A 15,061-nucleotide genomic window follows, 5' to 3' on the forward strand; every position below is an offset into this window, starting at 1 on the left:
TCAAAAACTTGTTTGCTACAAATCAAAGTTTGTAGTATTGTGATTTACCTCATATTCATGGCTTATAGCTCTTTAATAAGGACTTCTCTTTTTTCTCTCACAATCTCAGCTTGAAAAATAGAAGTAGAAATAAACACAAAATATATACATACAAATTCTAAACGTGTGTGTGTGTGTGTGCGTGTTTGTGTGTGTGTGCCTGTTTATGTGGTTTATGAGGACACAAATTTGTATAACTACATGGGTATTACACAGGTATGTGGTTTATGAGGACATATCAAATGTCCTCATAATTCAAACGCCCTTAAAAACATAATAAATGATGTTTTTTTGAGAAAGTAAAAATGCAGAATGTTTCCTGTGATGGGTAGGTTTAGGGGCAGGGGCAGTGTAAGGGGATAGAAAATACGGTTTGTACAGTATAAAAAGCATTACGCCTATGGAGAGTCCCTGTAAACCACATAGACCAACATGTGTGTGTGTGTGTGTGTGTGTGTGTGTGTGTGTCGTGTGTGTGTGTGTGTGTGTGTGTGTGTGTGTGTGTGTGTGTGTGTGTGTGTGTGTGTGTGTGTGTGTCAACAGCCATAAAAGAGAAATTACAGGATCAACTCCGAAACCCTTAAGGTAAAAACAAATAATCAGCTTGTACTCAGCAAGGACAAATCAATGTCAGGATTATATCGCACTATATATTTCAGAGCTCACTGCTGTTCACACACAGTTTGTTCTCAGGCTATGAGGTTTCGGAGTCGAGCAGAAGGCTTCATAACTTATTCAGACGCCTTGCTAACACTGTTTGGCGATGTAGCACATCAGAGAATTATAAGCTGTCACCTGCTATTCAGGAGGAAGTTCAAATCTATCTTTAGGCAAGGATTTAATATTGCTCTCTTAAAAAAATCCTGAATGTTAAAAAAACTATAATTAGTTGGAAGTGATGAAACATTTCAGAGTGGATCCTACAAATCTAACTAATGATGCCACAAAATATATATTTTTTAATTTAATTGCATGCATTTAATGACAAATTATCAAGTGGAATAACAGTTTTATCACATAAAAACACATACACATCTTTCCTTAAAATAAAAGCTACTGTTTTTTTAAAAGTTTTTTTTTTATGTAATGCATTGATATTAAATGGAAAAAATTGTTTCCGTCACAGAATAAAAAAGAGTTGTGTATTTTGTTTAGCTGAGTACTAACAATATTCCAAATGTTTCCAACTATTTGTAAATTTTGAGAAAATAGCTATTTTAACCAAGAAGCTGGGACGTCTGAGGGAGTCGTCTGTCAATGGCGTCATGTCTGCGTTACTCTCAGTTTTCGGTTTTATTCTGCAGAAACGCTTTACTCTTAGCAGTGTCACAGTGAGTAACGTCATAAAATCATTTTAAACACACTTAAATGTATCTAATATTATAAACAGAGCTGTGTTATCTCATACTCATAACCGTAAAAGCAGAAATGGCGGCAGTGACTGTGTACCGTCATAATAAAAGTCGCAAGTTTCGTGAGCCATGTGTTGTGTAACAATCGCTCCAGCGGCCTTACTCAGCTCCTTCAACACACAGTCCTGCTCTGCTTCATACTACAGTAACGTTAATAACTGCATCCACGAACATGGTGACCTCTAGCGGATGGAAAAGTTACATAGCGCACCTTTAAGGGTTTTTCTAGAGCTGGAACGATTCGACCTAAATTCAAATCAAACTAGCGCTCAGTCCAGGTAATCGAACCAAGTGTGAATGCATCCTGAAAGTGATCTGGTTTCGAGGCTTGCACGCGGCGTCTCTGTGTGTGTGTGTAGCAAAACGGAGCATATAAGAACGCAATTAACTTACCTGTATAAACTGTGTAAAACATGCAATTACAATAGTAATGCTGAGCATCCAGATTGTATAAAGATAACTGCTCATGAATCTTTCCATTTGTCTGCAAACTGCATTTGATGTGACTGACGGGTGGAGTCACGTGACTAAAACCGAAAATTACATCAGTTAGAGGTCATGAATTTCGGTTTTGATTACTTTTAGACTAATCTTCCAGCCCTAGTTTTTTCTATTGTTTTAATTTTAACATTATAATACCATGCATATTTTTAAGAATGTTTTTGAGCTTATTTTCATATAAAAATATAGCATGCAGTTGCTTCAAACAATTGTATAAAAGATATTCAAAACATCATATCCATTGTGACATTGTAATTAAAGGGTTACTTCAGTGATTAGCATATGGCCTTGTATCAGTAGAAACCCTGAAGTATATTCAAATATATATTTGGAGTAGTCTGGAGTGATAACATAGTGTGTACCATTGTGTCTCACAAATCCAATTTTTTTCTAAGAATAGCAAATTTTTATCCCACAATTCAGATTTTCCCCTTCAGAACTGTGTGTGAAGTATATAACTCGCAAATGCAAAAGAAAAAAAAAATCAGACTTTTGCGATAAACATCAGAGCCATGTGTCCTGGTGAATAGCTTCGGAAGTGCAGACTGTATTTACTACAGTGTAGGACACTGACACAGCCATGAAGAAATTGTTGAACAAAGTCATTATTTTTGTTTATTTTTCGTGCAAAAAATCGTATTTGCGACTCTTCATAAAATGAAGGTTGAACCACTTGAGCCACATGTTCCATTTTACTGATGTCTTTCCTACCTTTTTGGTTCTTGAATGTGCTATTTAAATAACACAGAGAGCTCAGAGAGGTCTCGATTTCATCAAAAATATCTTCATTTGTGTTCCGAAGATGAACAAAGGTCTTAAGGGTTTGGAACAACATGGTGGTGAGGTATTAATGACAGAATTTTCTAACCCTTTAATAAATATAACCCTAACTAGAAGTAACCCTTTAATAAATATAATAATAAATGCAATGGTACACAAACAAATATGCATTTTCTCAGTTTTTCAAGGACAGTGGTAACATAACTAATGCATTATGATCAACATGCCCTCGTTATTTATCAAGGGCATCACAGTTTTGGCGGGAGACATTCCTTCTTCTGGCATGAAGTGCAACAGCCCTGACAGTTAATGACGTGGCCCCCTCAAGCCGCTCTAGACTTGCTAATGTCCCTGTGACAAGCCAGCATCCTCCTGGGATCCAACCCAAATGCTGCCTTTGGCACGGCCACTCAACACTTCATCAAACCGCTCCAGGAACATCAATCTGGATTAAACTTAAATGACTTCCTGGGTCATAAAATACACAGAATAAGAGGTTGGATGTTTTGCCAAGTCTTATCTAAATGGGATTACAAACCAAGTGATATTTGTAATTATTTCTAATCAGATGCATTTAACGTTAACCATAGTAAAATCACTGTAATCCACCGCTTCCACTTGCTAACTGCTTTAATAAAAACGTATTTGTGTTTGTGCTTTCATTTTAAAGACGTGAACAGGCGTGTGTATTTATACACACAGGGTACAGATGTCACAGACTGCATAAGTAATTCATTTTGTTAATTGTCTTTTGTCAACAGTTTAAATATGCCTGTTATGGTTTGTGAGGAAGTCAAATTGAGAGTCACATCTTCTGGTGATGTTGCCTCTCAGCATCTCTCCGTGAGCTCAGCAGCACGTGCACAGCAATATTTAATCAGCCTGTCCATTCACAGCTGTCTGCTGATGCTTCTAAGGACGTTTTAACACCAGACTCTCTGGCTAGACCAGTGTTCGTTTGATTTTAGTACCATGAAAGCGTTTATGCGTTTTGTGATTTATATTTGCAATGAAATCAACCCAGCCTAATTTCAGGAAATGCACTGCTATGATGATGCATATTTTGTTATATCCGTCACAAAATATTCTCAAGATAATGGAAAATGCTTACTTGTTGACAAAATAAATTAAATTCTTAGGTTATATGGTTATATTATATAGGTTATATATAGACAAAACATGACCATTAAAAGACAGCAAATAAAAAGCCTGATTTGAATAGAGCAAACTAGCGTGAGAGCGCAATTACATAAATCCGCAGATGGGTGTGGAGAATTCTGTTGGGACGGATCATTTCTATAATGAGCAATGCAATCTACCCATTAGCGTCTTGTTTAAGACGCCTTTTTTAGGCGGTGAAATATGGTGCTAACCCCAGTAAATTTACAAGCGCAAACATTTGTAAACATTTATCCTTTTGTGTGTTCAGTAAATCCGGACAGTAGTTTTTTAACACCAAAAGAGGGTTTGCATTGGCACAAGCTGTTAGTTAATCCGCCCCATAAATTGTTCTAATGGTAGGAAACATATTTCTTTGCAGGTGCATGTTTACATGAATAACTGCATTACATTAATGAAGCTTAAAGGAACTGTATGTAAGAAATTTAATTTTCAATAAAATGTTTTTTGCATGTAATTTCACTTTTTTAAATAGTTAGTGTGTAATGTTGCTGCTTGAGCATAAACAGTATCTGCAAAGTTACAGCGCTTAAAGTTCAATTAAAAAAAAATGGAGATATTGTGTTATTGTGTGAGATATAAGTTAAGGCAGTATTGCCTACAAAAACAGCCGGTTTGGACTACAACAAGCTTCTTCCTGGGTTGGTGATATCATAAACCCTTGCTAGTCACCGCAGATGTGACTTCTGCCCGTAATGGTAAGGGGCGTGGGCGTTTCCAGACAACCTGTGCTTGGGACTTCAGCCAATAAAAATAAATGAAACTACATTTGACCATCTAACCAATCAAAGACCATTGCGTTTTCTGGAGGGCAGTCCTTCATAGAAGCAGGAAGCAAATGAGCCGTTCAAAGGACAGTGGAGACAGCGGTGTGGAATAAAGGTCAAATATTAGAAAAATAGGGCGTAAAAAAAAAAAAGAAGTATTAAGACAAGTTATACTGCGGCCCATAAACACAACCAAGCCTAGAAAAAAACACGGATCCACCCCTTTAATTAACAATAAAATTGCCCTGATATGTCACTTGACATTAAGAAATCATGTTAATTTCAAATACTTATATTACTGACAACAGTAATCCGGCCAGGATATTGTCATTTAAAAGTTGTTGTTGCAGCCCTCAACTGATGTTGATGTTGTCATGTTTTGGCCTGAAGCTCCGCCCTCCACCTATCGACCAATCACGAAGTCAGTAGTGTTTCGGCCAGATCTGCTCTAGTTACCACAGCTGCAGCTACAAACGTTCCTGCTGATCCTGCAGCCAATCTGGCAACCTCGAGTCAGGGGGAGGGGGAGAGGGGATACACCACTCTACAGTCATTTGAAAGTGATTGCAGTGCCAGTTTTGGCCACAATCTTACATACACTTCCTTTTAAAAAAATGACTACAATTTCCACAAAAATATTTTCAACATTGAAAATAATAATAAATGTTTCTTGAGCAGAAAATCAGCATATTAGAATGATTTCTGAAGGATCATGTAACACTGAAGACTTGATGAATGATGCGGATAAAATAAAATATATTAAATATTTTGCTATATTAAGGTTTTTACTGTGTTTTTATATCAAATAAATGTGACTTCTTTTAACAAATATTACAAATTGTACAGACCCCAAACGCTTAACAAGTGTATATCTATCTACAACTCTTTGAAATCAAATAAATTTACCTGAGAAGCAAGACTGCATAAGACTTAATTTTGTAGACTGTATCCTGAATATTAGGCCCCATTTACACTGCATGGTTCAAGTGACCCAATTCCGATTTTTTCCTCTCATGTGGCTCAGATCGGATATGACATGTGAACGAGTAAGCAGGACAAAAACGCATGAATTCCGATATCCTCAGATCGGATTCAGGCCTCACTCATATGTGGTAATAAATCCGATATGATTCGGATGCGTGCATTTGTGTCTGCCATGTAAGCGGTCAAATCGGATATTCCCCAGTAAATGCCAGTCGTACGTCATTGAAAATGAAGCGGAATTGGGCTACTTTAACACAGTTTTGAGTTGCAATTGGACGGGTTTTGTTGTGAAAACCTGGCAACCCTGTCAAGAGCTCTCCTCTTTTTCTCCGCCTTATGAGAGAAATGTTTTGCCGACCTTTAAAGATGTGTGGAACAGTGCAGACAGCAAAACATTGTACAATCATTTTGTCTGCGTCCATCGCATATTGCGCTGTTTTACTTCCTTTCACCGGTTAAGAACGTCTTGGGCTGTTTTGCCAGTGTACAGTGTAAATGCAAATATCGGATACGGGTCGCTTTTGAAAAGATGATGTAAGCGGGTCGTCAAAAAAATCGGATATAGTCACCAAATCAGAATTGTGCATCAAGACCTGCAGTGTAAATGCAGCCTAAATGGGGTCGCACACCGGACGCGGAGACGTGGCGCGCCGCCGAGCTCCGCGTCCGGTGTGCGACTCCCTTAAGTGTCTTTGGTCTTATTGCACTGGCAGACTTCTTCACTTGTTGTCAGTCTCAGTGGTAGAGACTAGTGGGTGCAGGGGGAAGAGGATTGAATTCAACTCAGGTTTTGGCTCAAGCAATCAAACCAAGTGTGAAAACTGTCAAAATCAGAGGCTTACCGATCTGCCAGTCCCACTGCACCTTCAGAAGTTCCTTATGCTCCATAATGGCGCTGAAAAACAGAAACACAGCACAACTCCCATCAGTCACAGGTGAGCACAACCAAGCTGGGAGAAAAAAACAAGAACATCAATAAAAGATAAATAACGACGTCTCGACAACATGCGTCATTTTGACAGATGCAACAACGGGCAGAGTGACAAATCCAGCCAGGCAGAGCAAAGAGCGGTCAATCTACACTGAACAGTCCCAGGGATTCTTGTGACACACGCCTCGGTTCTGTATGAGCTTTCCCGACTTACTAACAATGACAGGTCATCCCCCCACCCCACAACCCCCACGCACAATTAAAGCCGAGCAGGAAACAATCCTCCAGCCCTGTGTGACACCTCTGTGGATCCGTCACAGGACCGGGCCGATGATCTGTTGCCAAGGCTACGAGTCTCGGCTGACAGCGTCTAGAGGTGCATCAGCGGGAGACACTCCTGAAGCCTGCAGATGAAACTATTTGATGCAGGCACAGAAAGAGAGAGAATATTCTAGATCCAGTGGGCTTGTCACGCTGCTTCCTCCAGAGCCCCTTTATGAGGCAGTCAGACTTTAAGTGGAAGCAGGACTTGACTGTCGTCCATAATTCCGGCCTGCTGTCAGAAATGAATGCCTTTCAGGATAATTACACCCAGCTGGCATGGATAAACTGTGTGGTTGGCATTTATGTAAATACGCCACAAATATAGATGTTAAAGCACACTGAGGCTTTGGCACCAGGGAATAAAGGTGTTAGATGAGGGGCTGGTAAATTCAACTCCAGCTGGAGCTTCTGTACTTTTGTTGGGGGACGCAGGCGCTCCAAATGGGCCTCGTTTGCAGATGGATAAAAAAAGAATAGACGGAAACCTTCCAGCTGAATCATGCTTGGAAGTAGCTGGGATTGGAGGTGTCGGAGATTCAAACGGCTCTGGTGGAAATGATAATTAGAAATGCAGGCTGTGTAAACGTCAAACTGTGAGGAGGATCTGAAGCTGACAGCAGGTGATTGCGGGATAACACGCAACTCGATGACTAGAAACTAGAAAAAAGTCACGTGAAAACAGCAAACAGGGAGTAATTTGGGGTAGAGGGACTTAATCAATGGCACAATTAAGATAGAATATAAGCTTTTTAGTTTACATCATAGGTCGGAGAAAACAATGAGGGGCTGGCTAGCATTGGTAAATGTCATAACTCATAAAAAATGCTTTTTTCCCCATTGAGAGTACATGCATTGATATTATGGTTGATATGAATCTTTAATGACAGGCCTACTGTGAGATACAAGAGTGGTATTTGCTTCCGTCAGCCCACGTTATTTGTTATTTCAGCTGTTTTAAAAAAAAAAATCATATTTAACACATATATACAGTCGTGGTCAAAATTGTTGGTACACCTGGTAAATGTGAGCAAATACTTTTACTTTTATCTTTTATTTTTTTAAAAATCACAAAAATCCAACCTTTCATTGAAGTAAAATAATTGAAAATGGGGGGTAAATTACATTATGAAATAAATTATTTTCTCTAAAACACGTTGGCCACAATTGCTGGTACCCCTAGAATTTTAAATGAGTAAAATATCTCTGAAGTATATTAACATTAATATTTATTTTTTTAGCACACCAGAGTGACAAGAAACATGAAACTGTCCAGCTATTATGTCTTGTTTCACAGGAGTATAAATATAAGGAGGCATAAAAGACAAATTCCCTTAAAGGGGGGGTGAAACACTCAGTTTCAGTCAGTGTCATGTCAATCTTGAGTACCTATAGAGTAGCATTGCATCCTGCATATCTCCGAAAAGTTTTTATTTTTTTAATAATTATATAAGAAAGATGCGCTGTTCCGAGTCTTTCCGAAAAAAGCCGAGCGGGTGGGGGCGTGTCGTGTGAGCGGAGCTAAATAATGACGTGTGCAGCAGCGCGCTGTGTGTTGAGTCGAGCGTCATCCCTAACAGCGGAAAAAAACTTTATTCAAAATAAAAATATGGCTTTTAATCAGATACAGCCATACATCTATGATCCGGAATCAGACCCAGAGGCTGCAGTTGAACAGGAGCAGCAGCAAAAACGACTAGAGCAGGACGTCTGTATGTGGTAAGTTACAAGTTATACACTAACTATATAATATGCTTAGCGGCTTGTGTTATTTACATATTTATACTTGAATTATATCGTCGTATTTTTGTCTTTGAAGGTGTACATGTGGGAAGTGCAGTTGTGCACGTGTGTTTGTGTGTTTACGCGTGGTTTGTGTAGACAGTAAGCGGACTAAAAGCAATCTCACTCACCCTTCTAACGTTGGGACTGCTCCATCCTTCAGCATTAGGCGATTGGGAAAATTCGGCGTCGAGCTGGGCCATGTTTATGAAACAGTCGGCACCAAAATGCAGCGAACAGATATAAACATTCGCGCAACTCAGTTGCTGATCCGGAAAAGCAAATTACATCCACTGTTGCCTTAACGCAGGGTTTTTGGCGAATCTGTGCAGGACTGTCTTGGTCTGGCAACCAAAAACCCACTTTTTTGGTGACATTGTTATGTGCTATGTGTAATTGTCACCTGTCCAGCATCCTACAAGCCCCGCTTTGATGGGCGTAGGCTGTTGCTTTCGCTCTCTCCCTCGCTCTCTCTCACGCGCTTCCGGTAGAATTGTCCGTACAGCCCATACAAGGAAATTCCGCCCCCACTAACGTCAATGGGGACGCATGATCTCAAAAAACTTGCCGAAACTTATGACTAACCGGAAGTAGTATTTTTGACAAAGAAATACTCCCATCAAACGTCCACCTTAACTTTTGAAACTTTGTCTATGTTTAGTATGGGATTCCAAGTCTTTAACAGTGTAAAAAGATCAGTATGCATGAAACAGCATTTCACCCCCCCTTTAATCATTGAAATCATTGAATGAGTGAAAACAAAGAATATAATTCTGATGTGCAGCAAAAGATTGTTGAGCTTCAGAAAATAGAAAGAGGCTGCAGGAAAATAGCTAAAGCATTGAAAATCCCCATTTCCACCATCAGGGCATTATTAAGAAGCTCCCTTTAACTAAAGATGTTACAAATCTGCCTGAAAGAGGATGTGTGTGTATATTGTCCTAATGCACGGCGAGGAGGAACATTTGAGTGCAAAAAGACTCTCCAAGGATCACAGATGGAGAATCGCAGAGATTAGTTGAGTCTTGGGGTCAGGAAGCCTAAAAACAAAAATGCAAACAACCCCTACATCACCACATGTTGTTTGGGAGGGATTCAAGAAAAATCCTCCTTGCTCATCCATAAACAAACTCCAGCATATTCAGTAGTCAGACACGAATGGAAAGTCAAAAGCGACCTGGTTCTGTGGTCAGATGAAACGATAAAATAGCTTTTTGGCAGCAAACCTACCAGATGGGTTTGGTGCAAACAGGGATAAAAAGTACCCCATGACAACGGCTAAAAATACCACTGGATCTTTAATGTTGTGGGCCTATTTTTTTGCTGGAGGTCCTGGTCTTGTTTAGATATATGGTATCATGTATTCTAGCAAATACAAAAAAATAAAAAAAGTAAAACCTGATGGATTCTGCTAGAAATCTTATAATGGGCCGTGGTTGGATCTCCCGTTAGGACAACGATCCAAAACAAACATCAAAACACACGAATGTGTCTCTAAGCACAAAATGAAGCTTCTGCCATGACCATCCCAGTTTCCTGACATGAACCCTATAGAAGATGTGTGGCTGAACTGAAAAGAAGAAGCACCAGCATGGATCTGTGAATCTGAAGGATCTGGAGAGGTTCAGTATGGTGTTCTCCAAACTCATCAGGCATTATAGAAGAAGAATCGGAGCTGTTATCTTGGGAAAAGGAGGTTTTAAAAAGTATTTAATAAAAGGGTACCAACAATTATGGCCAAAGTGTTTTGGAGAAAAGCATTTATTTCATAATGTGATTTACCCCCCATTTTCAATTCTTTTACTTCAATGAAAGGTTAGATTTTTGTGATTTTTTTTTAATTAAAAGATCAAAAGTATAAACAATGCAGATTTATTTTTACAGCCATATTTGATCATATTTACCAGGGGTACCAACAATTTTGACCACCACTTATTTTTCTTTCTACAACCAAGAATAATTTTTAGATTCAACTATATATACATAATGTCATTTAATGTACTTTTCAAAAACTTTTTTGCTTTAAATCAAAATTTGTAGTATTGTGATTTACCTCATAGCTGAATCATGGTAGCCTAGAAATCTAGACGCACCCTAGCGGCAGCAAATCTAATCTGCCATGAGTGTCGTCTAGCAACTTTCAATACTGTTCTGAGCTGTAAAAACCAAACTCTGGTTAGGCCAATCACATCATGTATAGAGTCGTTGGGCGGGGCTTGAAAATCATGGCTTATAGCTGTTAAATGAGAACTTTTTTTTTCTAGGAAAAAAAAATACATCTGAAACCAGGGTTACAGAAAAAGGGGGCAAGAACTGTTGAATAATTATTTTCAATAAGTGGTAAATGGCAGATATTAAGATTAAGATTCTATACTTTGTCTATATTAAAGAAAAATAAATAGATACATTATATTAAATTAAAACCTACATACTAAAATCAATCATTTTAAATTATACAATTTAATTTAATGCTTTCCCCGCAACTGACAGAATTTTCCGGCTTTCTGTGTTTTTAGTGTTATATGGTTGGGGTCACTATGACTAATCTTCTGAAAGAGTACAGAATCTCCTGGTCAAAACACAGGAGTAAAAAAAAGCAGAAACAAGCGATAGCATATGTACGCAGGTGCATGTAAAATAACACGATCATCAATATAAAAAATCATATAACTACATCAATATTAAATATCATATAACTTGAAACTGCCAAATGTTACCGAATGAAATGTCGACCAAGGATGAGCTACAGGACTGTGTAAGCCTTAGGGGTGTTGATGGACTCGACTCCAAACATGATTTTCTCAGCTTTTTGTTCAAAATGTTGCAGTTCAAGTGTTAATAAAATAATAATTTATTAACCTAGAATTAAATCGTTTTTTTTATTTTTTATTTTAAGCAGAGGGTCTGTTCCTTCTTTTGATATATTGCATGCTCAAATATTCATACAATAAAATATTCTGGGGGTCATGAAAATTTTGTGCAAAATGCTTTTATTAAATCTGAACTGCGAGTTATGTTAGTGAAAAGTAAAGGTTAAAGGCCTATTCACATTTCTCCAAGACAGACAAACACTGATTCAGCATGTTCAATCTATGAAAGTAAGCTCAAAGCAAAACACGAAAAGTGTCTTTTGCTGTCTGACGCCCAGTTTGAGTTGGCCTTAAAAGGCCGCAAACTACAATTACTTGGTATTTAAAGTTATATATGGGTTGTCTGGCATAAGAGACTCACAGTTGGATACCACTGAAGAAGGAGCCAAAGAGACCCATCATTCCCAGGAATTCGACCCGGCTCAGGTTCTTCACGATGAACTCTTCACAAACATTGGAGATGCCATAGAGCGTCGCTCCCGCCAAAACCAATAAATCCCCTAAGAGTTTATGGTCCCCTGTATGGAATAGACATGAGTCATATATTAGATAATACAATCCATGCACTTACTAATTATATATGCTAATAACCTAGTTTAGTAACTAAACATACGGCATGCAAATATTTGTTCATTCTGAAACAATTATTTTCTTAGAACATCATAAATCCATAGTCAAGGTGCTCAAATACAAATTTTCCTGTAAAAATAAAAAAATAAAAATAAAATTATAAAATTGATAATTATGATAAATTATAATTTATAGTTTCTGTAGATCAACAGGTAAAGCAATGCATCTGTTAAAAGCCAAAGACAACCCAGAGAGCAACACAGTGTCGGCCCAGATTAGGCCCACATCTGGTATGCGTGGATCTGGGCCGACAGTGTGTTCCAGTCTGGGAAGGGATTCCTTTTTAAGGGGAACACACATACTGATCAAATGTATACCTTGAATTCTCTGTAAGTAGCTTTGGATAAAAGCATCATTCACTCAGTGGTGGGTAAATTATTCTCAGACAACTCTTACAACAGCAGAATGGCTGCAAATTAGTATGGTTTTCATTAGACCACCCCTGGGGAAAGCTGTGTGTGCAACGATATGGACAAGTTCACTGTTTATTCATATTTAATAACAGACTCGAAAACTCAATCAATCCGATTCTCGGGTGGATTGGGCAGTGCTTTACACTGATGTAACGTCTGGACTGGCTGCTCGTGAAACAAAACACCACCATGGGGAAAACGAGAGAGGGTTATTGTGTGGGTTAATATTCAGGGTGTACCGAGACACTGCCGTAATGCCGCAGTGGGGGGATGAGGACTTACCGAGGCCTTGTTGTCGGCCCACCAGGACGTCGGCGCCCACCATGCAGCCCATTCCCATGAGACACACGCCCACACCCACGAAGTGCAGCACTTTATACCTGACTAACAGGAAGAACCATGACAGCAGTAGCACCACAGGGATCACGAAGCAGTCCAGCAGCTGTGAAACAATTTGAAGAATTCAATTTAACAACAAAAATCAAAACATAAACCTCAAAGGAAAACACGTTAATGCAAAATGTTACAAATGCAACAGACAAGTGTTTTTTTTTTAATTAGAATTCAATTTCTGGATTTGAATTGAGGAAACATGGGATGCAGAACAACTATTTGAATGTAATATCGTTTTTCTATTCGCTTTGGCACTATTTTTACTAGAAAGGTGTACATTTTCAAAACTCTTGGTACAAAAATCCAAACTGATCACACTTGTAACACAGCTGATCATTCTTTCAAAACCTGATGTAATGCTTTCATTCAGTGGCACAGATTTTCAGTCCACATAATCATTGTTTCAAACATAAGGTTATTGTAATATGTAATGAAACACAATGGTATGATCTTCTTTCAGTTTTAGTACTTTTAACAATCAGTTCATTCAACAGCAAACAATGCAAGATCCATGTTTTAAATCACCCTTGTTGTTGAATGAATTACAGTAACACAGGCAATAGTTGCCACATTTTAAAATACACTTACATTACCTAACTTGTGTAATTCAATCCGTTATTTGATATATTTAGTGTTATCAAAAGTTGTGATGAAGTATGACAACCATTATCATCATAAGGGCCCTTTTTCAAACAGTTCAGGATATTTTCAATTCAGTTAAAGGTGCACTATGTAGTATTTTTGCAGTAAAATATCCAAAAACCACTAGGCCAGTGTTATATATTTTGTTATGTTGAGTACTTACAATATCCCAAATGTTTCCAACTATTTGTAACTTGTGAGAAAATTGCTTTTTTAACCAATGACCTGGGACGTTTCAGCATAGCGTTTTTTTATTTGTTTTATTTGGGAGAATCGCTTTTCTCTTAGCAGTGTGAACAAGTCACAGCAGCGCCGAGCAAACGCACAGAGTAACGTCATAACATAATTTTAAACACACTTAAATGTATCTAATATGATAAACAGAGCTGCTTTACCTTATAATCATGAACGGAAAAAGCGGAAGTGTGCAAGCCCTGTGTCCCGTCCCGTCATAATAAAAGTCCCGGTACTCGCGAGCCGTGTATTTGTATAAAAATTGCTCCAGCGTGCTCAGCTCCACAACACTCTGTCCTGCTCTGCTTTAGACTACAGTGACGTTAATAACCGCATCCATGAACGTGATTTCTGCCCGAGTCCCATTTTCCACCGGCTGTGAGGTGAAGACCACATCCCAAGATGCTGCGCTCACACGTGGCTTCATCAAACTACGCCTTTGTTTAGAATAGGAGCCCTCTAGTGGATGGAAAGTTGCATAGTGCACCTTTAATTCAATACACAAAATCACAAAGTCCTTTTCACTCACTTTTCGCTTTTAGTATTGAACTACTGTTCTTAATGATTAATCATTTCATTATTTGGTACACCTCTAGATTTCTCTAGATATTGATTCTATATACACAGTTTCTATACAACTTGCTTGCCTATCAAATGTAATTTATTATTTTTTATAGAAGTTATCTTAGATGAAAACCACCATGTTCAAATGTTGTGCATGAATGTGTGTGTGTGTGTGTGTGTGTGTGTGTGTGTGTGTGTGTGTGTGTGTGTGTGTGTGTGTGTGTGTGTGTGTGTGTGTGTGTGTGTGTGTGTGTGTGTGAATGAGTGTGAGAGAGAGAGAGAGAGAGAGAGAGAGAGAGAGAGAGAGAGAGAGAGAGAGAGAGAGAGAGAGAGAGAGAGAGAGAGAGAGAGAGAGAGACATTTGTGAATAGCAGGATAAAGTACAATGGAGAGGGAACAAACGGCAAACTGTGAAACATCTGATTGCATCAATAGAAGGGAGACAGATGGCATCAAATCCTCATGACTGATGATAGTCAGATATGATACTTCATCACAACTTTTGATAACACTAGATAAAATGTTACATTATGGATTCAGTTGCATATAGCTATTTTCTAATGTTGCAACTGTATCCTGTTACTGGAATTAATTCAGCAACAAAGGTGATTTAAAACAT

General features: G+C 38.5%; 1 protein-coding gene across 1 annotated transcript in view; it reads right to left on the minus strand.

Moving 5' to 3' along the window:
• Positions 1 to 15,061, minus strand: part of slc35f1 (solute carrier family 35 member F1) — a 126,665-nt gene that overhangs the window by 27,378 nt on the left and 84,226 nt on the right. Inside the window, 3 exon segments of the mRNA XM_067417973.1 lie at positions 6,505 to 6,557; positions 11,928 to 12,084; positions 12,892 to 13,051. Of these exon segments, the coding sequence (XP_067274074.1) occupies positions 6,505 to 6,557; positions 11,928 to 12,084; positions 12,892 to 13,051 (370 nt within the window).

The sequence above is a fragment of the Pseudorasbora parva genome, chromosome 15 (genome assembly GCF_024679245.1).
Source record: "Pseudorasbora parva isolate DD20220531a chromosome 15, ASM2467924v1, whole genome shotgun sequence".
NCBI classification, from domain to species: Eukaryota; Metazoa; Chordata; class Actinopteri; order Cypriniformes; family Gobionidae; genus Pseudorasbora; species Pseudorasbora parva.